At 40.7% G+C, this 27,049-nt stretch overlaps 1 protein-coding gene and 1 long non-coding RNA gene across 9 annotated transcripts in view; one reads left to right on the top strand and one right to left on the bottom strand.

The window, feature by feature from the left end:
* LOC147137972 (disheveled-associated activator of morphogenesis 1-like) overlaps positions 1-15,286 on the top strand; it is a 97,283-nt gene extending 81,997 nt beyond the window's left edge. For all 6 annotated transcript variants that reach the window (XM_086049747.1, XM_086049748.1, XM_086049750.1 and 3 more), the window contains 2 exons: positions 5,714-5,884; positions 12,084-15,286. In XM_086049747.1, coding sequence (XP_085905873.1) covers positions 5,714-5,884; positions 12,084-12,281 — 369 coding nt within the window. In that variant the 3' untranslated portion in view covers positions 12,282-15,286. The remainder of the gene's footprint in view (positions 1-5,713; positions 5,885-12,083) is intronic.
* An 894-nt stretch (positions 15,287-16,180) lies between these two features.
* LOC147137971 (uncharacterized) overlaps positions 16,181-27,049 on the bottom strand; it is a 49,524-nt gene continuing 38,655 nt past the window's right edge. The window contains exons 1-3 of one of the 3 annotated variants that reach the window (XR_015089343.1): positions 25,712-25,756; positions 17,853-18,007; positions 16,181-17,308 (exon numbers count right to left, since the gene is read on the bottom strand). This is a non-coding gene — a long non-coding RNA (uncharacterized LOC147137971). Of the gene's footprint in view, positions 17,309-17,852; positions 18,008-18,173; positions 18,215-25,711; positions 25,757-27,049 lie in introns of those variants that run through there. The other 2 variants (XR_015089342.1, XR_015089344.1) reach the window with 2 other exon arrangements.

Below are 27,049 nucleotides of genomic sequence, written 5' to 3'. Positions count from 1 at the left end.
TTTTACAATCATGGTAGACAGCTGTTGTGCACCAGGGTGCCACAACAAGAGGCAAAACAAGAGGCAAAACAAGAGGCAAAACAAGGGGCGAACATTGTACAGGCTACCAAAAGAGAAACCAAGGCGTAGTCAATTGATCATAGCATGCATGCATAAATAAATAAGACCATTCTAATCACTTTGCCATGAACTGTCACACAGTGCTAGCTTTGATAACATGATAACATGATCGCATAAAGTTGAAAGAAATCTGGATTGTACAAACTTTTAATCTTCCAAACCTTTGTATTTTGTATTTCACCATTATGATAGACTGTAGCGATTTCAAGAATATTGTACCCCTTAATAGTAAATACCTGACACTTTATCAATTACCTATCAATTTTAACACTATGCAAGTTGTGTGGTTTGATATAATGTTTTTTTTTTATTGCGAAACTAATTTAAACAGATATATTGCAGCACACTCATTTTGACTTTTTTTCTACCTTTCCTTCAGGGTCTCATACCAGTATCAAGCCTGGCAGAATTGAAAACTGATCAAAATAACGGTAAGTGAACCAAATTAAGATGTTTGTTCTGAGGAGGTACATGGCATCATGCATATTGCAGAAGACACATTGTCTAAATTATGTGCATGAATTTCAGGTATAACACCACACTGGAAAACTCCCAAGACTCCACAACATGGAAGGAATGGTATATTAAACATGAGTGTGTCATGCTTTTAGATGGAGCACACATGTATCATGTTTCAGTCACAACTTGTTTTCCAATTGCCCCTTTGTATTTCTGGTTTCTGGTGCCTACCGGCACTCTCCATCCAAGAAAGTCGGTGAGTCAGTCAAGCAGCAGTCACAAAACATAATATTCTGGCATGTTTAAACATCTTTGTTGTATTACTGTATGTGTGTTTTGTTGCATTATCTTTGCCATTTGAAAGTGAAAATTTGGATGCCACATTGCATACTATTTTATCCCTGGTTCAGAGCAATATGTTAAATTAGCTGAATGGAAATCATACATTTACTCACTTTCGAGGTTAGCATCATGCTAATACCTTAACTGCCTTGTGCATTTCCTCCTGTGTTTTTCAGCTGGGATATCAGGATGTGGCAGTAGCACTGGTGCCCATTACCACCATCCACAGACTCCACAGTGGCATAATCTGCAGCGAGAGACACAACAACGAGCAATCGCATTCCCTGGTATTATACCATAGTCTTGCTGTACTCTTTCACTACATAAAGTTGGTGACAGGGACACAGGAGTAGTATTTTTGGGCATAGTATGGCTTACAATTTGGTGTTCAGGATCCCGAGATACACGACAACAATATCAGAATTTGTTGCTTGTTGTTATTCGATGCGATGCAGTATTACAACCCACATGGTGCCCCACAACATACACCAAATGGTATGTCATGTATTTCTCTAATTTACTTCGACAATGAAATGTCTTTCTAGACAAATTTAAATCGCACTAGTTGCCATTTTTATAAATGTTACAGCCTTTGTTTTTCTCTCTAGACGGAAACTACCAAAAGTTTGATCCTAAAGAGACAGCATCGTTGCAGCGGTAAGAAGGCGTTCAAAGAGACAAAGATTCAAGACTGTATGTTTGGTGAGTTATCTCACAAGTAAACTACTCAATATGACAACACAATTGTTTTTAAGCACAATGCTCTGTAGTAGTTTCTTTTGTGGCGTAAAATCATTCCTCCTCGTGCCTCCCGGCAGTCCAATTATCTTAAAAATCTCCACGGCCACCAATGCAAAAGCATGTGGAGATGGCCAGTGTTTGTGGGATTTACAATACATTAAAATGAAATGTTCACATTCACCAAATTTTTTTTGTTACCTCAATATATAAATTTACTTCAGAAGTTAATGAGCTAGTCTCGTTTTCTGCGCTGTGACGTGTGACAGGCAAGCGCGTTCATGTTTGTGGGCGTGTGGGATTAGTCGAATCACTGGATGGAGTAGGAGGCGTTTAGAGGGGGATGAGTTGAAATGCATATTTCAAATCTTGTAAAATTGCAAGCTATAAGATATACCGGTAAGTATTTTTAGAGGTGCTTGGATGGAGCCAGGCTTGTCGTTTGCACTTTCCAATCAAGTGTTTTAACTTGCTGACTGCTGGTTATTTATTTATTTTAATCTTGTCTTTCAGTTGCTGCGCAACAGTTTGACTGCGCGCTGACCCAGAAAGATTTTTGTACAGCTGGGAAGCATTGGCTTCATTTCGCTTATGAGCATAAAGAAGGCATCCCAACGCATGTTACTGCCTCGGACCCAAGTCAAGCTTAGTTTACTGTGGTATTGTTCTTTATTGGATGGATTGTTATGTTTTGTTTGTATTTTTTACAGCAATACGGACTGTTGTTTTTACAGTCAATCACTTTAGGTTTAGTCTATTTAAATCTTATGGTACGTGGTTGACAAACATACATTTCCGATTACTAAAATATGACTAAAACTAAATGAACTTATTTGAAACACTGACTATAATTGAATGTATGGCCATATAGAGAGGCTGGGGTTTACTGAAAGTATTTTGCTCTCTTCTAATACATTTTTTAAATATTAAACATGTTTTCTGTCATAGTTTTTTCATACATTTGGGTAAGTAATGAAAAAGCTAACATTTTGTAGTGGACTAACCCAAGATTGTTGTTAGTCTTTTTTTAAACTTTATTGTAACATTTAATTCCAATTTAGATGATGGATGAATTAATGTTGTTTCCTTAACATCGATTCAACAAAAAATCAACAAAAAGTGCATGTAGGTTCGGGTTGAGATGATGGTTGAATCAACATTGATGTTGTGTTGTATATGGTTGAAAAGCAAACGTTGACCCAACATTTTATCAACCTTGCACTTTCTGTATAATTTCTACTTTAGCTTTCAACGTAGATTCAACACTTAAGATGAACTGTATTTCAACATTGATTCACCCATATTTTGCCATCTGGGTAATGTTTCCCATGTCAGAGTTCAACAACAGTCAATGAACATATTCCCTGTTAAATAGTACCACCCTTGCATATGGATGATTCGTCAGTTATGTTTGCAGTCACAACCAAACATGCTATGCTGGTGATTGATGCATTCAACGGCCAATGAAATTCTTCCAAAAAAACATGGAAACTGTTTTCAACAAAAACACAGTGCGTAACTTGCGTAACACACACTTTCAAAGCCCAGCGACATCAGGGCTGTGCGTCAGAGCGCATGTCATATCGCGTCACCTTTGATTTTTCTGCGTTTTTTTTTAAATCTGGGTGTAGGATATGATAGTGCCAAGTCTTACTTTTCATTAGAACTCATGATTGTTGAAGCATTCCACAATAGCAGCCTTTTCCCCTACGTATGTGAACATGGTTGCAATGGGATCACCCAAATGGCACACCTTTGGTTCGCCTGGACATCCCCTTAGTAAAACTTGTGTAAAATGCTCATTTTCTGTCGTATTATTGTCAAATTTGAAATGGAATTGGAGGAGCCTTTGAGCTGTAATCCTGTTGTGTTATTTTAGTCCACCACATAATACAAAAATTTCCAGGCAGATAATAGAATATAAAAAAAAAAATAGGCGGACATAAAATCCACCTTCTTTTATGTATTCAAACTTCCATAATTCATTGCCAGTAGCACTTAAAAAGATTCTGACAGTTGAGGAGAAAAATTCAAAGTGGTATCTTCCAAAAGAGACCAATACTATGCTGATACTCCAAATGGTTCAAGTACAGCTTCAGTTTTACTTTGGGTGCACCTTTTTAGGCGCTCAAGTAAAAATACCAGGGGAGTGGCAAGAGGTTAATGAGTGCAATGGATGCCAGCATTGTATGGACAAACATAATAATTTTGGGGTGGAATAAGTAAAATTGATTGACAAGTACGTTAAATAGATACAGAATACATTAAAGTAATACATTGACTAATACACACACAACCTTACATGTATTACAAGTTCAAAGAGATATGCATAATTTTTACTGTACAGGCAGTCGATATACTACAATTTAACAATAAAATTTTTTCTTTTTCTTTTTTTAAAAAAAACAGTAAAACAATTGTTTACATTATTTTTCTATTTTATGGAGAGTAAATGGACAAATGTGTGAAACAAATGTTCTGCTGAACTGATTAAAAGGGAGCTCATTTTGAGCCTATGACTATGAACGATGACATGTCTTGCTCAGCGTTTTACTCTGCAGTTGTCAAAGACAAACTGCTCCTTGCTGCAGCAAGATCTCAGAGGAAATATACATGGAAACAATATGCTGTCTCCACATAATCAGGCATTGATTTGCTGTTCATAAGTTACTGGATGAATGTTCTTAAGTTAAGCAGGAAAGGTTTCTGTTTAAGAGATATTTATTTTGATAAGTTAATTTTGTTAGTTTGTATTAAAGTAAATACATTTCTGGATAATAACTTTTTCATGTGTTCATATCATTCAAAAATATGCATCATATTCAACTTGGGTTTGAACAGTTTAAAATTGTTTCACCCCCTCCAAAAAAAAGCAAAAAAAATACAAATAAAAAAAATCACACCAGGAAGGTGGAAGGCAGTCAATTCGGCCGTCCCTTTATTTTTCAGTGAGTTGGCAACCCTAGTGGGAACTGAACAAAGACATGTAAACCACTACACTATCAGTGACACTTGATAAGAACACAATTTTTTTTCAGCTTTGTCACAATTTACAGAGAATTGTTTCGCCAAATAAGCTCCTGTGAAACTGTTTGTGTTCTTACTTTGGGAGAGACAAGTCATAGGTGTGACTTTTTTTTTTTTGCTCATCTGGTCTGTTGCAAATTCTAATTTAAAGCGGAAGTCAACGCAATTTTTTTTTTCAAGAATATGTTCTATGCAGGCGGCACGGTGGTCGACTGGTTAGCACGTCCGCCTCACAGTTCAGAGGTCGTGGGTTTGATCCCGGCCCCGGCCTCCCTGTGTGGAGTTTGCATGTTCTCCCCGTGCCTGCGTGGGTTTTCTCCCGGTACTCCGGTTTCCTCCCACATTCCAAAACATGCATGGTAAGTTGATTGGACACTCTAAATTGCCCCTAGGTGTGATTGTGAGTGCGGATGTTTGTCTCTGTGTGCCTTGCGATTGGCTGGCAACCAATTCAGGGTGTCCCCCGCCTACTGCCCGAAGACAGCTGGGATAGGCTCCAGCACGCCCCGCGACCCTTGTGAGGATAAGCGGTACAGATAATGGATGGATGGATGGATGGATGTTCTATGCAAGCCCACTAGTTGAAACAGGGCATTCTGATAAATATTGCGTTTGTGGAATAAGTGTTAATCCACTCATTTTTAGCCATGTCTGGAGGCACCCATTTTGTCTTCTGTCAACTGAAAATGACATCACAACTACTAACAACGACCAATCACGGCTCAAATTCAGAAAATAGGTCAGCCATAGAGATGGCTAAAAACGAGAGCATTTTGCTGCTTAACTTATATTTCACAAACGCAAAATTAATCAAAGATTAATGATGAAATGATGAAATGTGCATATTTACCATTAGTATCAGAAGGGAAGCAGCATGTTTGTTGTAATGACTGTGCTAATTCTTGTGCATAATTTTTATGGTAGACGTTTATTTGCATTACACAAATTGTTTGCCATTGAGTGATGCCATCACAATGTTTGTTTGTTTGTTGAACTCACATCCCGTTTGCACTCTACATGGTTCAAGCTCGGCAAAGCACTTCAACTGTTTGGAGAAGACTCGTCCAAGCTTCAACCTGATGAATTTTTTGGGATCTTCGACACTTTCCTTTCCACTTTCTCAGAGGCCAAACAGGCCAATGTGGACATGGCCAGACGCAAGGAGGAGGAAGAAAAACGGGCACTTCTGGAGGCCAAGGTTGGAGAACATGTTCATTGCACTGCCAGAGCTGAATTTTACCTGATCTACAATATGATACATTATACAATACCATACACTGTACATTAGGGGTGGAAATCTAGGGGTACCACACGATTCGATTTAATTTCGATTCAGAGGCCCACGATTCGATGCGATTCCGATTCAGAGGCCTGCGATTCGATTCGATTCCGATGCATCACTACATTGGCTTACATTTTATAGTTAATCTAAAACACTGGTACCTTTTTAAAACAATTGCATAACTCAAGGACGAGCAAGGATTTATATTTCACACTTTGACTTCTATTAAAGTGTCAAGGCAACTTTGTTTATGTGTGTCAACACACATTTCAAAAAGTGCCAATGGCAGCATTTGTTGTAACAAATGTCTGTTACTTCTCCTATAACAAAAAAATTATAAAAACATATTTAAACTTAATCTGATTTAGCGTAACCTGTATTTTAATACTTTAAGTGCAATATGTATCATCTGATTGACATTACTGTGTAACTTAGCAATGAACGCTGCTTTTATTTAACCTAATGTAGCACCTGATGTAGTATAATTTCTTTTAAATGATATTGCAATTTGCCCTGCAAATGGCTGGTAACCAGTACCCCGCCTACTGCCCGAAGACAGCGTCCCGCGACCCTCGTGAGGATTAAGCGGTATACATAATGGATGGATGATATTTCAATTGGTGACCTTTATTTCACATGTAATTTATGTTGGATATTGTGATATTGTGCATTACAGCAGAGGGCAGTGTTGAACATTGTGTGAAAAAAATGACTGTTGACGTAGTGAACCAGAGAGCAAGAATCTCCCTGGGCCGACAAAAAGAGGACGAGACTGAAGAAAGAAAAAGGGGCGCGGTGTTGTATCTATGACTGGTAGAAGTACTGTGTATTTCCTCTGTTAAGAGCAATTAAAGTTCCACCTCGTTCCACAGCTTATTGTGAGTGGTGTAATTAACACTAATATTAAGCCCTGAAAAGTTGCCATCAAACAGAACATCTTTATAATTCAAAATATAAAGCAGCATATTTCGTAACAATAAATAACAGACTTTAAACTGTTAATCTTGCAGAAGGTGTGCATATTATAGGTTTTTGTGTGAGGAAAGGAGTAACCTACATTATCTTCTTTTCTTTTCGGCTTTTCCCTTCAGGGGTCGCCACAGCGAATCAATTGCCTCCATCTAACCCTGTCCTCTGCATCCTCTTCTCTCACACCAACTACCTTCTTGTCCGCCCTCATTACATCCATAAACCTCCTCCTTGGTCTTCCCCTAGGCCTCCTACTTGGCAATTCAAAACTCAGCATCCTTCTACCAATATATTAACTATCTGTCCTCTGGACATGTCCAAACCATCTCAGTCTGGCCTCTCTTACCCTATCTCCAAAACCTCTAACATAACCCTCTGATGTACTCATTCCTGATCCTATCCTCCCTGGTCACTCCCAGAGAGAACCTCAGCATCTTCATCTCTGCCACCTCCAGCTATGCCTCCTGTCTTTTCCTCAGTGACACTGTCTCAAGACCAAACAACATCGCTGGTCTCACCACAGTTTTGTACACCTTTCCTTTAATTTTAGCTGAAACTCTTCTGTCACACATCACACCTGACACTTTTCTCCACCCGTTCAAACCTGCCCGTGCACGCTTCTTCACCTCTTTTCCACACTCTCCATTGCTCTGGACTGTTGACCCTAAGTGCTTAAAATCCTCCACCTTCTTGATCTCTTCTCCCTGTAACCTCACTCTTCCACTTGGGTCCCTCTCATTCACACACATGTAATCTGTCTCACTGCAGCTAACCCTCATTCCTCTCCTTTCCAGGACAAACCTCCACCTCTCTAGCTTCTCCTCTACCTGTTCCTTGCTCTCACTGCAGATCACAATGTCATCTGCACACATCAGTGTCCATGGAGATTCCTGTCTGACCTCGTCTGTCAGCCTATCCATCACCATAGCAAACAAGAAGTGGCTCAGAGCTGATCCCACCTCCACCTTGAACTCCTCAGTCACACCTACAGCACACCTCACCACTGTCTTACAGTCCTCAGACATGTCCTGCACCGCTCTCACATACTTCTCTGCCACTCCATACTTCCTCATACAATACCACAGTTCCTCTCTGGGCACCCAGTCGTAAGCTTTCTCCAGATCAACAAAAACACAATGCAGCTCTGTACTTCTCTTTCCACATCTTCAAAGCAAACACTGAATCTGTAGTACTCTATTTTGGCATGAAACCATACTGCTGCTCACAAATGCTCACTTCTGCCCTTAGTCTAGCTTCCACTACTCTTTCCCATAACTTCATTGTATGGCTCATCAGCTTTATTCCTCTGTAGTTGCCACAACTCTGTACATCTCCCTTGTTCTTAAAAATGGGAACCAGCACACTTCTCCTCCATTCCTCAGGCATCTTCTCACTATCTAAGGTCCTGTTGAACAACCCAGTCAGAAACTCTACTGCCACCTCTCCTGGACACTTCCAAACCTCTGCAGGCATATCATCAGGACCGACTGCCTTTCCACTCTTCATCCTCTTCAGTGCCCTCCTCACTTCATCCTGACTAATCTTTGCTAGTTCCTGGTCCACAGCATTCACCTCTTCTAGTCTTTGTTCTCTCTCATTTTCCACATTCATCAGCTCTTTAAAGTACTCTTTCCATCTTCCCATCAGACTACTTGCACCTGTCAATAGACTTCCGTCCCTATCCTTACCCGCCCTAACCTGCTGCACGTCCTTCCCATCTCTGTCTCTCTGTCTTCCCAACCGGTATAGATCAGTCTCCCCCTCCTTACTATCCAGAGCCTGTTTTAACTCCTTCCTAAAAGTCATGCAACATTCTTCCTTTTTCAGCTTCCACCATTTCGTCTGCTCCTCTGCCTTTGCTCTCTTCATCTTCCTCACCACCAGAGTCATCCTACACACCACCATCCTATGCTGTTTGGCTACACTCTCGCCTACCACTACTTTGCAGTCACTGATCTCCTTCAGGTTACCCTTATGAAAAAGTAGTATACAAGAAGTATACTTTATAAAGTATACTTGAGTATAAGTATAAGTATATAATTGTACTCTGAACTATGTACTTGTAGTGTACTACAAAGTATACTAATTTAATATTTTTTTTATAATAATTTGGAACAAATTAAGTTTATAAAAGTATACTCATGAAGTGTACTACAAGTACACTCATTTATATACTACTAGTATACAAGTCGTATACTTCTAGTCCACAGTTTAGTTTCCCGGTTTATACTTGAAGTGTACTATAAGTACACTCATTTATATACTACTAGTATACAAGTCATATACTTCTAGTCCACAGTTTACAGGTTTTTACTTGAGGTGTACTGAAAGTGTACTCATTTATATACTACTAGTATACAAATTGTATACTTAACACTTAGTTAACACTTTAGTTTACAGGTTTATACTTTAAATATAACAGTAAAAAAAGTAAAAGTAAAATGAAAAGAAAAAAGTCACAATATCAAATATTTCTTTATTGAGAAAGGTAGTTCAGGATTTCAATTGTTTCCATTTTCCCCATTTATTTGTTTCACATAACTAATATTACATTTTTTCTCTAATTATCTTCCTCACATCTTGGATTGTGGATCAGGGAACTTCACCTGAGTATGTGCTGTGGGTGAGAAAAAACACGTGAAATAAAACATTACTCAAATGTTATTTTTCGGTAAACCACTCACAATTAACAAGACATGAAGGGTTTTCTATACCGTTCTGAATTTAACTTTAGAGCAATAAGCAATACATGCTACAGGGGAACTGGATAAAATGAGCCACTTGGAGAGGTAGTGTACACTACATAGTATCAGAAATCATTGTGGGTCGTTTACAACTCTCATACAATGCACTCACCAAGTATAGCATCAAGGGGGGCGGTGAAACAATGCCTTGCTAATATAGCAGTGATGCACTTTCTTTCATTTATTTTTTACGTTTAGTAATTTGGAATACACAAATACAACAGCCAAGGGGCGACAAAAATAGCGGGAAAGAAATATATCTAAACCTAACCTAATCTAAGCCTGTTGTCATCAGCTCCTTGTGACAATTGTTATCAGAGACTCAGTGTTGACTGGCAAGACACCAACAGAAAGCATTACAGCTTTCTGACCTGAAATGATTAAAAACAAAATGTGTTCTTGTTGAAACAGATGATTCTGTGATATAACACTAATGCCAAACCCTTATGAGAGGGAAAAAACCTGTATCAATAAAGTCAAGTTAAATATTTCTAACTCTTTTCTTGTGTTTTTAATGTAAATAAAGACAATACAGTTGAGCACTGTACAATTGTGAACCTATAAACTTTAGTACTATGATGTTGAACATGTACAAACTAAAGCAAACTGCTTGTCGTGAAAAACATCTAAACTTCTAAACTGAATGCAAACATATTTCCTTTTCCTGTAATTGGACCAATACTGACAAGGCTAAGTATTAGCACTTTATGGCAGAAAGAAGTATATCGTCGCTGTCCTGTGAAAAACATACATGTCTAATTTTTTTTTTTCCCAATTATTATGTTTACGTTAATCGGATATCTGTAATGCAGAAACTCCCTTCACATAAAAATGTAAAAATTGGGGCAAAAATGGACATAAGTGTTTTTCACAGGACAGCGACGATATGTTTTTATATAAATCAAATTCTTAGTATTAATGTACTTATAGCCTTACATTTTTCTGTATACTTTACAGAAGGAACGTGTATATTTGAAGCTTCCATATAAGTTTATCTTAGACTTTGGTGTATACTTTTCAGTACAAGCCAAGTATACTTAAGCATACTTCTGTGAAGTTTAAAAAATGAAGTATTTAAAAAGTACACTTCAAGTAAACTGCCTCCATTTTAGTATTAAAAAAAGTTTTACTTATCGTATACTTCGATAAACTACTTTTTGCTAAGGGTACACCGTCTACACAAGATGTAGTCTACCTGTGTGCTCCTACCACCACTCTTATAGGTCACCCTATGTTCCTCCCTCTTCTGGTAGAAAGTATTCAGTATAGCCATTTCCATCCTTTTCGCAAAGTCAACTACCATCTGTCCTTCTGCGTTCCTCTGCTGGATACCAAACCTGCCCATCACCTCCTCATCCCCTCTGTTTCCTGCACCAACATGTCCATTGATGTCCGCATCAATGACAACTCTCTCACTTCTAGGTATGCACTGCATCACTTCATCAAATTCCAGCCAGAATTCCTTCTCCTCCAGCTCACATCCTACCTGTGGAGCATATCCACTAACAACATTGAACATCACACCTTCGATTTCTAGCTTCAGACTCATCACTCTATCTGACACTCACATTCCTGACAAACTCCTCCTTCAAGATGACTCCTACTCCATTTCTCTTCCCATCTACACCATGACAGAACAACTTGAACCCTGCTCCTAAACTTCTACGAGATGGGGATTTTATATCGTGGATACAGCGTCACCTTCTCCAACAGGGCTGCGAAAGCCCCTTCCTTCCACAACCAATTAGGGCGCAAATCTGATGCAATGTACTCTGCAATCGATTTGGTCATTTTTCTTACCCTTTCGGAGTTTGGTGGGAGAGTTGCTAGAGCACCTAACAGAGTAAGTCGGCTGTTTAATTTCCGGCGGGTCCGTCTTTCGCAGCACTCAACTCTGGGTGGTAATGTGTCATCTCTGTTGGGTTCCCGAAATATTTTTATCGTCTCACACCTAATAAAGAAACTAAATGTCTCCAAACCGATGCTTTTAACGAGGATTGCGCCGCTCGTGTGACGTTTTGTTTGTCCCGTCGTCTTGTCACGTAAACCTCGGCACAGACGTCTGACGTACAAACGCACGTAATCGCTTGCACATCTTTTGAGGTTTTTTTAATTTTATGCTTTAAACATCAATTATTAATACCTCTGAATCGATGCAGAATCGTTTTAATAAAACGAACGATGAATCGGAAAAACGATTATCGTTCCCACCCCTACTGTACATGGAATGATAATTCATTACACATTTTAGCGCTTGGTTTTGATAAGTGATTTCAAGAGTTTGTGACTCAATTTCACAGATTGCAATTGTTAAACTGTGGAAAAATAATACACATGTAGTATATTATGCTAATTGTTCATTATTTAATAGTGAAATATTTTTTTCTTCTGATTTTCTCCAGATGAAGCAAGAAAGGGAGCAGAAGGCAAAGAAATCTCAAATAAATGTGGAAGGACAGGAAGGAGGTGAATTTGATGACTTGGTGTCTGCACTTCGCTCCGGTGCAGTGTTTGACGCCAAAATGCTTCGCAAAAAACATCGGCGACATGAGACTGTCAACGACAACCGGGAGAGACCAGCAACAAAACTAAACCAGTGACATGTTACTGAGGACTACAACATCTCAATGAGACAGTGAAAGTCCAGCATTGCAGTATTAGATCAAGTTGTTGCATTGACAGGAAACTTATAAGAACAAATCCTAAATACATAACCTGTGTTGCAGTATTGGAACATAATTTGAAATTTGATTTGGGGCTCAGCAGATGGCCATGTTCAATTCACACGTCTATCATCTCTATCATTTGACAAATGCCAGTGTGCACGACGTTAAAACCGGTGTTACATTTTCGTGCCAGCACAAGTCTACCACGTTTGTGGGCCGCGTTGCGCCTCTCTGGGCGTTCCCGCCCCAAACTCATCGGACAATTTGATAACAAAAAGTAGCTTGCGCTTGCCGTAAAAACGGGCGCATCGTCATTTTCGTGCCAGGGCAATAGCCTAGTACAGTGTATTTGTGAATTTGGTAGACGCCCTTCGCCGCACTGGGCGTTCCTGCCGCACCCTCCAGCTCATCTTGCAATTTGGTGACAAAAAGTAGACTAAAACGCGATTTTGGTGAATTTGATCAAGGTGCAGGCAGACTGATTCGGCGCTCCGTGGATGTGAATGGTAGGCCATGTGAAAGAGACCTGTACCATCTGGGTGGGCAAATTCTAGTGATTTTTTTTTTTTTATACCTATACATCCCTAGTTAAAGTTTTGATATGATAGACCTCTCGGACTGGTAGCTTTGTAGTGGTTATCACCTCATGAAGTAAACCAAGCTTTTAAGAAAACTGCATTACTAAAAAGCTACCAGTCTGGGTGGTCTATCATATCAGAACATACACTTGGCATGTGTAAGTTTAAAAAGAAATCCATCCATCCATCCATTATCTGTACCGCTTATCCTCACAAGGGTCGCGGGGCGTGCTGGAGCCTATCCCAGCTGTCTTTGGGCAGTAGGCGGGGGACACCCAGAACTGGTTGCCAGCCAATCGCAGGGCACACAGAGACAAACATCCGCACTCACAATCACACCTAGGGGCAATTTAGAGTGTCCAATCAACTTACCATGCATGTTTTTGGAATGTGGGAGGAAACCCACGCAGGCACGGGGAGAAACATGCAAACTCCACACAGGGAGGCCGGAGCCGGGATCGAACCCACGACCTCTGAACTGTGAGGCGGACGTGCTAACCAGTCGACCACCGTGCCGCCTAAAAAGAAATCACAATTAGAATTTGCTCGATGTATCAAATGTAAGGGATTTAGGTGTGTCGCCAAGAAGTTGTCATCGGCTGGCGCCTATGTATTAGTTGGTGCCCTGGGTTCCAACCAGTGTTGCCAACTCAGTGACTTTCTCGCTATATTTAGCGAGTTTTCAGACCTCTCTAGGGACTCTTTTTCAAAAAAGCGACTAGCGACAAACCTAGCGACTTTTTGTAGTGTTATTGGAGACTCTGATGTGAAAGCACGAATTATTATTGTTCTCGACATGCACCGGGTGTTTCCGTTGGGATCTCCCCCGTCCCAGAGCACTCACAGGCGGCCCAGCCCTCTCGCAGAGGCCCCACCCAGCTGCAGTCAGAGCTGGAAATGTTCACCCTTCTGTGTCCAGAGTAGACGGCTAATGAATCGCGCATGCAAACCCACTGCTTTTTCAACGCCTTGCTTTACAGTCACGGCGGGAAAAATGTGAATATTTTTTTTGTCTTAATAGCTGCATTTAAAGATACTCACCTCGTCCAAACAGTTCACAGTGTGTGTTTGCATTTCTCTGTGACACAAGCTAAACCTCAAACGTTAGCTCTCTAGCTTTCCATGGCTCAGTCTAAACTGTACAGTCAACAGTACAATTATGCAAATTGGGTGATTGCGTCATTTAGTGACTTTTAGGACAGCCAATAGCTACTTTCCTTACTAAGGAGCTGGCAACACCGGTTCCGGGCTTTCTCAATGTTTTTGTGTGAACCCTGAATTTTATGCAAATGAGGAATGCCACCAGTGTTGGCCAGGTAAAGACTACTTTCACTCCACAATGGCGCACAAAGGCACAAACACCCCGTTACGCCCAATTCTACCTGTGCAAAGTCTAGCAAAATACCAAATGAAAAAAACTCCACCTATGTGGATAGCTGGACTGCTCTTTGCGCTGGGCTTGCGTTGGGAATGAAAATAGGGCCCCAAGTAATCTTTTTATATATATATATGTATATATATATATATATATATATATATATATATATATATATATATATAATTACTTTTTTAACATACCCCTTGAAAAAAAACACCACTTGATGACATCAAAACACTCCTGCAGAGCTTTCTCTCGCTTTTTTAGACCAAATTTTAACATCCGTATGTTGGCTGCCTGCTATTCCACCTTTTGGTGGTCTCAAGGTGAATGAAGATTTGGTTCGAATAGGGAGCGACGAACACAAACTCCTCACACTGGCATACATTTATTATAATAGTCTATGAGAATGGCAACTTCTTGAGTCTGCATACTTGCCACACTTTACTCAAAAATACTGCTGATGTTTTGGACAAGACTTTTTCCATAATTTTTTGAAGGTTTGAGCCCATATATTCTATTTACTGATGTCATTGTCGAATGAATGAATCTGAGACTAGTTATTGTCGATTTTCCAGTGATTGTTGATTTGGTCCTTAACTGCCAGTGTCCACTGCAGTTCATTTCCAAAGACACACTACAAAATCTTTGTTTTTAGAAGAGTAAAAGATGTTATATTTATGAAGGGGAATGGCCATAATGTATTTTCTTATCTTTTTATTTACTTTCATTTTAATCATCAGATTCCAGAGTCCAAATACTCTGGTCTATATGTGTCTTAAGTTCTACTTTAACTACTAGATCTAACAACTAGTTCCTGAAGCTGACTGTACTTAGACAACCTCCATTAAAATGATCTATTATAATATATTACATTTTATTGGAAATATTTAAAGGTCAAAATATGAAACTAAATATACAAAGTATAACGTACAGTGTATACGGAATTGTACTTAATAAAACCATTTACTATTTCGTGTCAAGATTGTAGTTTAATCTAAACACAAGCGAAGGCAAGATATGTTGCTTGGTCTGTTTGTTTTGCATCGTCTCACACATGGAAATCAGCGCCAGGATTTACCAAACAGGTAGCACAGTGTGGTTAGCAAGGTCAAGGTGAACTTTATTATCCCCAAGGGACAATTTCTTTTGCAGCCAACAGTCAACCTAAAGACACATCAGTAATTCACTCACACACAAACCATATGCAAGGTATGCAGTGTTATAACATATTATTTAAAAGGCCAATGGAAACTGGTATGAATGAGTTCTTAAATCTGTTTGTCCTGCCCCTTCGCTCTGATGGCAACAGTTTATGTTCAGCAGACAGACGATGACGGCAGTCTGTTATGATGTAATGAATGCTACTCTTGCTCGAGAGCGAAGAAAGATCCTGGAAATTCAGGCCTCCAGTCTTACTGCACACCTTAACAATGTGTTGCAAGCATGTCTGCCTCATGTCAAGAGATTTGGGTTCTGGGTGCGCTTACATCAATTTTCATCTGAGTTCACCTGTTTCCTCCAACATCCCAATATAGCGTGAGAGGTCAACAGTGATCAGAAGGTTAGTTCGCCTCAAAAGGTTTAATCATTTACGTTTTTTGGGCGACACTGAAAGTAGCTTAAATTGCATGCATGGGACATCTGTTGTGCAGTTATTTTTGCCTGTTGAAACTTCATAGATTACTCCAATACCAGCTATGCTAATAAAGACAGAATAAAAATAAATATTGCTACAATTTATGTTTCTATACATATTATGCTGGATATAGATTTACAGATAAATGGACGGACAGAGAGATGGATGAATGGATGGAGGGATGAGCACGTTTGGGTGGATTAATTGATTCATTGAAGGCCATGTGAAAGAATTGTTTAGTTAAATACTTTATTCAAACAAAGTTGTTGTTGTAGTGTGTGAAATGGGAAAAAGAGGACAAATTAAGCTAATGAAGGCAACTTCTGAAACGGTAGCTTCACACCCCAATAACCTTGCTTCCATCGCATCCACACACTCGCACATGTAAATGCACAGCCATGCACACGGGGGGGTGGCCATTGGGAATTTCTGGAATACGTAGATCTTCCTGGACGGCCAGTGTATTTCCGGGCTGGCTTAGGTGGTCAAGTATGTAGACTGAAAATGCTCTGTAGATTTAGAAGACTTCTCTTGACTCAACTGCATATAACCACCCATAAGAAATGAGGAATATGCCCCCCCATGAGTTGGTGGGAGTCACGCGAGAGACCAATCACAATTTATCCATTCAAAATCATTGTATTGCATTGCATCGCTAATGTAAAAAATAACAGGACCAACTGGCCCCAAAATGTATGAGGACAACCCCACTTAGGCCCACTTCAGCTACTGAAAACATCACAAAACGACTAGCCTTTCCATAAAAGAATGAGGAAATGAGCATCTTACGTGCAGTTTCTGTCATGTCTTGTCATCATCCATGCCTGGCCGCCTCCAGAGACTTAAAACTTTAGCGTAACTAAAAACTACAACTAGTCGCCACCGGGGTTCGTGTGCACATTCATGCTCTTTGTCCACTTCAACCCATATAAGTGAAGAAGCGAAAGGAGTGTTTTTTTTGTTGTTGTTTTTTTTTTTTCTGTAGGTGATCATCGCTTTCTCGCACATGAGCTCACATTTGATCCAAAAATATTGTACGACCAATCACAGCTCACCTGTTTTCTGAAGCTGAGCCATGATTGGTTGTTATCTGAGCCCTGAGCAACTGTAATGTCATTTTTAGGCGACAGAAGTGACAAAACGGCCGCCCCCTGAGATGGCTAAAAAGGGGTGGATTTTGCTGCTTAACTCATATTCCCTCCGCTCGCTCCGTAACGGCCGGCAAGGGGGCGCTGCGGCGGTGACTCTGGGCGTGCGCCCGGCCCTTCCCACGGATGTCCACAGCGGCAGCGGTGGCAGCAGTCGCCCTTCGTGGGGTCAGTGATCCTGCCCGGGCCGGCCCGGCTGGCTCATTCGGCCGAAAGCTCTTGTGAAAAATAATACAAAAAAAATATTTAAATATATATACATATAAAAATAAATATACTGGCTAAAAACAGCCTTTTGAATAATCAATGGTAAAGAAATAGTAAAAAGTTCATGAAATTGAAGAACAGAGAAGTAAAGGTGATTTGTCCAAAAATAACTCCTTTTTTTGTCAAGGATCGGAATCGAGAATTGTTAGGAACCGGAAACGAATCAAAGAACCGGAATCGTCCAAGTTCAAACGATGCCTAACCCTAGTGCAAGGTCTCTAGTGTGATGAGGAAAATGTTGACGAAATTGAACACAGAAAACAATTAACGGCCACAAAATATCGTGGACGTAACATCGAGATTGGTGATTAGAGTGAAATCAAGCCATTTTCAAATGGAGAGTACTAAAGAACGGAGTAAATTAGAACCATGATTTTTTCAACTTAAATAGCGGTATCTGTGTTAACCCCTAGCGATTAAGAACAGCCAAATGTGCCGGGCACCCCAGAAGCAGAGACACAGACCAGGAGTCCACAACAGATTTTTAATTAGTACCTGAATTCCTATAATAAATCTAAGTTCATGAGTGTCCTGAGTCCAGAGGAGGAGGTTCGAGTCTAGAGAAGGTCCAAGGGGTGGTTCCAATGGACAGCAGAGAAGAAGGAGCGATGATGATGCCGGAGACACTTGGTTTGTATCACGGAGGGAGTCTAGAGATAGAGATGATAGGAAGTGGTTAATTGTTTATCAAGTAGTAACAAGGTCTGCAGAAATAAAGAAGTTGAGTAGCATAAACTTGACATTCAAGCAGGGGGCTTCAGACTATCAATCAATCAATCAATCAATCACATTTTATTTATATAGCACATTTCATACATAAAAATGCAACTCAAAGTGCTTGGATCCAATTACTAACCACAATGGTCAACGTTCAAGCACTGGTTGCATGTCCTCAGCAGCTTTTGAAGGCAGCCTTGATTGAAGGTGGCTACAGCTGGGCTAATTGGAATCCTCTCCACCTGTGCTGGCTGAGGCGGAAGCCTGGCTCAGCAGTGAGGAGGAGGGGCAGGAACCCTTGCCTTGGCACAACAATCTAATCTTTAATATGGTACCGTCTATGTTTACACAGTCATAACACACAATATTCTGTTGGCCATTAAAGATGAGTAAAAATGCTCGAAATCGGCTCACACTCTAGGGCAGTGGTGGGCAATTCCGGTCCTCGAGGGCCGGTATCCTGCATGTTTTATGGCCCAATCCCAATACCCACACTTGCACCCTACGGTCTTCGCTGAAGCGCACACGTAGTCGAAGTGCACAGAGGGTTCGAGGGCGCAGGTTACAAGTGTAAAAAAATTGCAGAATTGGGACACTGCGTGTGACTTATGCGCCTGTGTCAGCAAGCATGGCGGCACGGGTTGTTGTTTTGGCAGTTTTGCTGTTTGAAATTACATTAAAGCTATAGTAAAGTAGTAGTAAAGTAAAATGCGGCACATGCGCAGAAGGTTGCTAAGTATGGCAGCTACACTAGGACAAAATACGTAAGTAAACGGTAACGGGTAAACGGTGACTTTATAACATTGTTTAAATTACACATATAGGCTACAAAGGATACATTTTGTAGTAATTTGACATTTACACTTGAAGAGACTCTACAGAAATTCCACCGAATGTCGTCAGTTTCCCGCTATTTTGGAGAAATCCGCAATGAATTGTGGGCAATGTTCTTCGGTTTAGGGGCCATGGATGCGGGCTCAGCCGAAGTACGGAGGGCGGGGTAACAGAGCACTTCGCAGAATTGGGACACACACACACGCTTACCCTCGGCAGGAACGTGCAAATGAGGGGCGCAAGGTTGCAAGTGTGGGTATTGGGATTGGGCCTATTTGTCGCACTGCTGCAACCCCCTTATTCAAATGACCCGAATTGTCATCCGGTTCTGCAGCTCTTGCTGATTATATGATAATTTGAATCAAGTGTGTTGCAGCAGGGAGAGATGGAAAACAGGAAGGACACTGGCCCTGGAATTGCCCACCCCTGCTCTAGGTGTTGTCTTTTCAGAAAACGCTTGTCACTGAAAGAGTTAGAGACAGCAGCGGAGCCAGCAAGGGTCCAAAGCAGCCCGCAGCCCGGTACCGTCGTAAAGTGACTTTCATAAGGGCCCAGCGAGAATGCTCCGCCCTGTCTGTGCTGATACCTACGCATCGCCCCTGGTTAGAGACATTATGTAGAATTTACTGCCATCTAGTGGTTAACTACTAAAATGCAACAACAGAAGCACGTGCATTTTGAAGCACACGCACTAAGGTTAGGACCTACCACCAATTTCTTGAGCAGAGGTGTAAGCAAAATATAATCACAAACGTCTTCTAGTATTCCCTCAAGTGACGTGCATTGCATTTGTTACACATGCTGTCGTCATGATGCTGAGTAACTACACTGTAAACCCAAATTTTGTTTTGTACTGTACAGGGAGTGCAGAATTATTAGGCAAATTAGTATTTTGACCACATCATCCTCTTTATGCACGTTGTCTTACTCCAAGCTGCACAGGCTCAAAAGCCCACTACCAATTAAGCATATCAGATGATGTGCATTTCTGTAATGAGAAGGCATATCAGGTGTGCATAATTATTTGGCAACTTCCTTTCCTTTGGCAAAATGGGTCAGAAGGGGGACTTGACAGGCTCCGAAAAGTCAAAAATAGTGAGATATCTTGCAGAGGGATGCAGCACTCTTAAAATTTCCAAGCTTCTGAAGAGTGATCACATTGTGGTCGCATGTGGAAAAACCAAGGCGCAAAATAACTGCCCATGAACTGAGAAGAGTCAAGCGTGCAGCTGCCAAGATGCCACTTGCCACCAGTTTTGCCATATTTCAGAGCTGCAATATCACTGGAGTACCCAAAAGCATAAGGTGTGCAATAGTCAGCGACATGGCCAAGGTAAGAAAGGCTGAAAAATGACCACCACTGAGCAATACACACAAGCTGAAATGTCAAGACTGGGCCAAGAAATATGACTGATTTTTCTAAGGTTTTATGGACTGATGAAATGAAAATGAGTCTTGATGGGCCAGATGGATGGGCCCGTGGCTGGATCAGTAAAGGGCAGAGAGCTCCGTCCGACTCAGACGCCAGAAAGGTGGAGGTGGGGTACTGGTATGGGCTGGTATCATCAAAGATGAGCTTGTGGGGCCTTTTCGGGTTGAAGATGGAGTCAAACTCCCTGTCCTACTGCCAGTTTCTGGAAGACACCTTCTTCAAGCAGTGGTACTGGAAGAAGTCAGCTACCTTCAAGAAAAACATGATTTTCATGCAGGACAATGCTCCATCACACGCAACCAAGTACAGTTGTATCTCTACTTACGAACGTCTCTTCATATGAAATTTTCAAGTTACGAAACACCTCAACAAGAAAATATTGCCTCTTGTTACGAAAGAAATTTCAGGATACGAAAGGTAAAAATACAGTATGGGCTGCTACTCGCAGATCCAGAGTTTCCTGAAGGCAACATACTCATAGCAGCTCTGCCATTGCCTAGCATCTTCCTGGCATCCCATTGGCTAAGAGGGACCGCTACCGTATGTGTCTATGTGTGTAGATAGACAGGTAGATAGATATATATGTGATAGATATGTCTATGCAGCGTCCTCGTCATTTGCCCCTCGGGCCATGAGGTGTTCCGATTAGAAACGAGGAAAAGGAAAAAAGGAGAAAATCGTTAGTTTTGTCCATACAAACAAAACAAGCGATAATAGAAAAGTATGAAAAAGGGATGCGTTTGGTTGATCTCGCCAAAGAATATGGCCATAATGTATCGACAGAGGTCACTGATAGTGTAGTGGTACACACGCCTGAGTTGTGTGCGGGCAGTGTGGGATCGATTCCCGCTCAGTCTCTGTGTGTGCCCCGGACTGGCTGGCGACCAGTTCGGGGTGTAGTCTTGCCTTTGCCCGTTGACGGCTGGGATAGGCTCCAGCACCTCCCCGCGACCCTGTATAGGATAAGCGGTTTGGAAGATGACATGACATGACATGTATCGACATTCGCCATGTTATTAAATCGGTTCTTTACATATGCCAGCCAAAAAACACTTCTGAGAGAGAACATGAACCAAAGAGGGCAAAAAGCGGTGAGGACAGCAATTAAAAGGTAAATGACCATCATGTTTATTCTTTACTCTATTCTTTGTTTTTTACATTATCCACAATCCGCATTTATTGTGCAATAATCTAATTGTAACATGTATTTGTTACATGTTTTGATGCATTTTTATGCTTTGTAAAACATTTATGTCTGAATTTTGGGGGATTGGAACGGATTAGGGCATTTACCGTACATGGAAACCGTGTCTCTACTTACAAAATGTTCTACTTAAGAAATTTCTTCCAGAACCAATTAATTTCGTAAGTAGAGGTACCACTGTTCTCCAAGCATGGCTGGCAATAAAGGGCCTAAAAGAAGAAAAACTAATGACATGGCCTCCTTCTTCACCTGATCTGAACCCCATAGAGAACATGTGGTCCCTCATCAAATTTGAGATTTACAAAGAGGGAACACAGTACACCTCTCTGAACATTGTCTGGGAGGCTGTGGTTGCTGGTGCACGCAATGTTGATCGTGAACAGATCAAAACACTGACAGAATCCATCGATGGCAGGCTTTTGAGTGTCCTTGCAAAGAAAGGCGGCTATATTGGTCACTGATTTGTTTTTGGATGTCAGAAACGTATATTTGTGAATGTAGTGCTGTTATGTTGGTTTCCCTCGTGAAAATAAATAATTCAAATCTTTGTTCTTTGTTAAGTTGCCTAATAATTATGCACAGTAAGAGTCACCTGCACACACAGATATATCCTCCTCAAATAGCTAAAATGAAAAAAGCCCCACTCCAACTCCCCAAAATATTCAGCTTTGATATTAATGAGTCTTTTAGGTCCATTAAGAACATGGTTGTTGTTCAATAATAAAATGAATCCTCAAAATTACAACTTTCCTAATAATTCTGCACTCCCTTGTACCTGTAACTTTTAAGATATTATTAATTATTCTTTTATGTTTTTGCAAAAATGTTCACAAAACAAAAAACCTGTAGGTTATATTTAATCAGAAATGTACAGTGTAATCATCATGTTAAGCAGAGATAATATAATAGGTTAAGTTTTTGTAAGAAGGGGAGGGTTCTTCCACAGTTGCACGTCTGATGAGGCAGCGCTTTGTACCGCAGCTTTTGTTCTTCGAGCTGTTTGAGTCCAGTTGCCAATTACACCAAATGGAAGGTGAGTAAAAAGAATTATTTCTTCATAGTATTTTTTCATAAACTGTCCAGTGTGGTATAGTTACGAACTCAAGCTTCAGGTAAAGCTGCCACCATTGTGTTTGGCCGTCTCGCCAGAGTCGTGTGTGGAAAAAAAGTATGTTAATGCATTGCAGTGGCTATTAGACACTATGGCTACTAGTTTGCTAACCAGATATAGCATAGCTATCTCAATGTAAAAGTGAGTATTTCTGTCGCGTTTTGTTGGCGACACGCAAACGAATGTCCATTCTTCTTGTTAAGTAAGGGGCCATCGAGCCGAGTCGGCAGCAATGGAAACAAAAGTATTTTACACCTGCCGCTGGTGTTACGGTTCAACTGGCTTCCAGATTAAAGTGATGTTGGGATGGCCATGTTTTCACTAACAAGTTCATTTTATATATTTTTTGATCAGGAAAATAGATAAAGATCCATGCTTGCCTGATAGTCGTCGTCTGCCTCCTGAGAGTTGACACGAGTTTATCGTCGCTAAATGTCCGAAATATAAACCAGTCGGGGTTCATGTGCGCATTCATGCTCTTGTCCGCTTCAGCATGTGTAAGTGGAGAAGCGATCGCCACGGTATTTTTTATTTTGTGGAGGTGATCATGATGACGTCACGTTTTATGTCAGTAAATCCAAACTATTGTGCAGAACACTTTTATACTTTCACAGGTTTAAGTGGACAAGAGTAGTAATGTGCATTTGCATTTTGGTGGTGATCGGTCGCCGTCTTAGACAACAGAACTGACAAAGCGAGCAATATTACCACGCTTGCCTCCCTCCCGTGACGTAGACCGCTGAGACCGAAAAAACAACAAGCCCAGCCACAAAAAGGGGCAGGGCAATTTGCCTTAAATCTAATCACAAAAAAGCCCTTAAATCACTACAGAGTCTTTTGGGCGGAGCATTTTAGTACTGATGTCATTTTTACATGCAAACCTTTTATATTAATTTTTATATATTGTTAAGCTCATCCCAGTGTCCTGTCAGATTTCACTTACCGGAGGACTATAGTCCTTGCCAGCGCTCCATCTAACGGGTTTGAACTTCCCCTTTTCCCCCGCCCGCAGTAACGCGGCCTCATGGGGGGACAGAAGCTCTCTTAAGCTGGCGTCGAGGTAGACACGTCTAGGTACTAACTGCCGTAGTATTACGACGTCAACCCGTCTCCCGTCGGCCACGCGCTCTTGATGAGTGGCCACTTTTAGAATTAAGGCGTATGATTCGACCACTCTCGTTTTTTTAGGCAGCTCTACCTCAAGAATCGTTTGCACTTACCTAGAAAATTGAGCTATCCTTGGCAGGATGTTTACCTTTAGCCGGAGTAACTATTTGAATTTATGTAAGGCATGGTTCGCTGTTACGTGTGTAGTCGTTCATTCATTGAAGAGGTTGGATAGTTGTATCAAAACTAAAATGATAGTAAATGACCAAACGGAATTTGATATTTAGTTTAACAAGAGTTAAATGAAAACACAATAATTCTGGATCAAGAATGGCCACACAAGACGTGTAATGCAGTCAATAATCCTGAAACATTGTAGAATTAAAAATAGTATCCAAACCGTAATCGACATCATGCAATATACGTATTATAAAAGACAATAATCAAAAGGGGTAAGTACGACATTGACTTTGCAATGCAATGAGAGATGATTCCTTTTAAGCGAGAACCATCTCCCATCCCGATGTTAACAATTGCAAGACATGGTACACCTTAAAATATAATAAAAATTAAAATGAAATGATAATAAAGGGTTAAATGCGGTTAAATATCAATATGTTCTGGGTGGAATTCAGAGTGATCAGTCCTCAATTACACAGAGGGAATTTTGGGATTCGAAGATTTGGAATGCTGACTGGCTTTTCTCTCATACTCGCAATAAAGGATAACTCCACCAGTAATCATGTGCATTACCTCATCACTTTGAATTTCACCTTACTTCACCTCTGAAGAACCCCTTGAGAGTCCTCCCTCAGCCACCGGCCTGTGCCCAACCAAGCGTCTCGGAGCGTAGGTGTGTGTCTCCACCCAAGCATATCAATGTGTGTGCGTATGTATGTATGCGTGTGTGCACCTGTGTTTGTGTGTGTGAGTGGGTTTTTTCCGACCTGAACATTTACTAATGACACCACACATGTACTGTATATTGTTTCACAACCACAAACCTAACATTATTGCTGAATGTATATATCAGCACCAACTAAAAATGCATGGCAATCTTAACGGTTTTGACCATCACAACCACATCTAAAACAGTCAATGGAAATCACATCATATCACTGCAATTCAAAGTAGACACAAAATTATGCTAAGCTACTAGTACATATTCCATTAATTAATACTGCATAGCATCACATCATCACAAGGGTTGTTTTTTAATATCATGAAATACTTCTCCAATATTAGTACCATTGCTGTATATTATAACCACCTTGGGGCTTATGCTTGTTTGTTATGCTTGTGAGACATTTATTAAATTCATTGTACCCAACATGATATAATAACTTCACCCTTGTGCTTATCCTATGCTTAATTAATACTGCACTATTGTATAAACAATGTTGCATTGAGACTGTCTCTCTGCCTGAATTGTGGTCCTGTTTTGAAGTATTGACGACCTCTAGTGACTAAATTTGGTACTGACATTTTTAGAAGTGAGGTTTATTCCCTCAGTGCTAGCCAATGTTGCTATGAGAAATTAGTCCATTTAACCCAACCTCCAAACGATCCATCACCTCACCTGACATGGTGCCTACTGGTACATTTCCTATCTCCCACCAGTTCAACAGTCCCTTTAACTGGCACCCGATTGCAGATGTGGCAATTAGGGCAATGTCACAAAGTCATTTTGTGTTTCCTCTCTGCAGATTCGTCACAAGCTACATGGAAATGGCAACAGATGCCTTCCATGCCGTTGCCGAACCATTGCGCCACGAGCTGGCATACTTTGGGAGGCGTACAGTTAATACTTGGAGATTGGAATAAGTACCCCGGCGAGGTGGCACAAGTTAATCTGGTGTTAAATGTATACACCCATGTCAACTGGCTACTGGGAAGCATCTTGACACGGTCGCGATCGTGTTGCTTTTCAGCTGAATTAAAGTTTGTACCTGACACTCACGCAGACACGGATGCGCAGAAATCACTGATGAGTGATGAATACGTGCATGGATGTAAAAGTGATGTAAAAAGAAGCACCAACATGTTTGAGGCGATGTTGTAATAATCGGCTCCATCATAAAAGGAAGATACGCATAACTGCTGTCAGTGGTCTGATCGCACTGTTTTCCAACTCGTTCATAAATAAGCACGCGGAACAGCGCATGTGGACTTGTCGTCTTGGGCAACAGCAACATTCTTATTTTCATTATTCTACCCTTTTGCAGTGATTCGGCAACGGCACGGGAGGCATCTGTTGCTTTATTCTTCACCGTGGCATGGATTCAAGTACCGCCCTCCACTTTTTGTTTTATTTATTTTCATTTTTACTACGTTTACAATTACTTGTAGCCATGAATCGGGGGTTCTAAGAGACGTTTGGTATCACATATGTTTATTGAGGATTCGAACAGGTATGCACTTGAACAATTTCCATGTAGCTTGTGACGAATCTGCAGAGAGGAAACACAAAATGACTTTTTGACAATGTCAAACAACCCTAACAGCCACAACTGGAATCAGGTCCCAGTTAATCTGGAGGGCAGTTGAACCGCCGGTGTCTATTAGCCTCTAGTTAATAGCTAGCTAATGATGATAGTGTGAGAGCCAATGCTTTGAAATATTATCTCAATTCTGTCATCATAAAATAGTATCTCAATGTCTGTCATCATAAAGATTTAATGCACTTGCAGTAGTAGTAGCATAGCAGACAGTGTTTAATATAGAGTGTGCTGGTAGTCACGGACGCAAACAGTTTTTGACCGTGCTCATAGTCTAAGTACATGTTATCCACCTGCTGTACTGAATGACATTTCTCACTTTGTTGGATTCCAAAACTTCAATACAAGAAGACAAAAAAGGAACTTTGAGTCCTTGTGAGTAATTCAAAGAAATTCAAATCATGGATAAGAAGATGTTCTACTGTAAGAATAATAATGCATTTTATGATTCATGTGTTAGATTTGTATTATTAGGCCTGTTAGCTTCATTAGCTTGTGGGTTTAGCTTTAGCTTTTTCCATATCTAGGCCCAACTTGCTTGATGTGCTTTGCTTTCACATATGTATGTTAATGGCCCACACACACGCATCCACACCCACACACACCCACACACACACGCCCCCCCCCACACACAAACACACACAAAACAAGTTCATAGTGTTCCAGCTGCTTTCGCTCCCCTTTCCCTTAGAGCTGGACACCTTTGTAATCAGGGACTTCTAAGAAAATTAAAAAGAGAGGAGTGCGCAGGAGCAGGGCAGAGGGTTTTACGAACTGTAATAGTACACT

Source organism: Filicampus tigris, chromosome 13, assembly GCF_054856515.1.
Source record: "Filicampus tigris isolate MCC_2025a chromosome 13, RoL_Ftig_1.0, whole genome shotgun sequence".
NCBI lineage: Eukaryota > Metazoa > Chordata > Actinopteri > Syngnathiformes > Syngnathidae > Filicampus > Filicampus tigris.
Note: the sequence above shows the minus strand (reverse complement) of the source record. Positions and strands in the feature narration are given on the sequence as shown.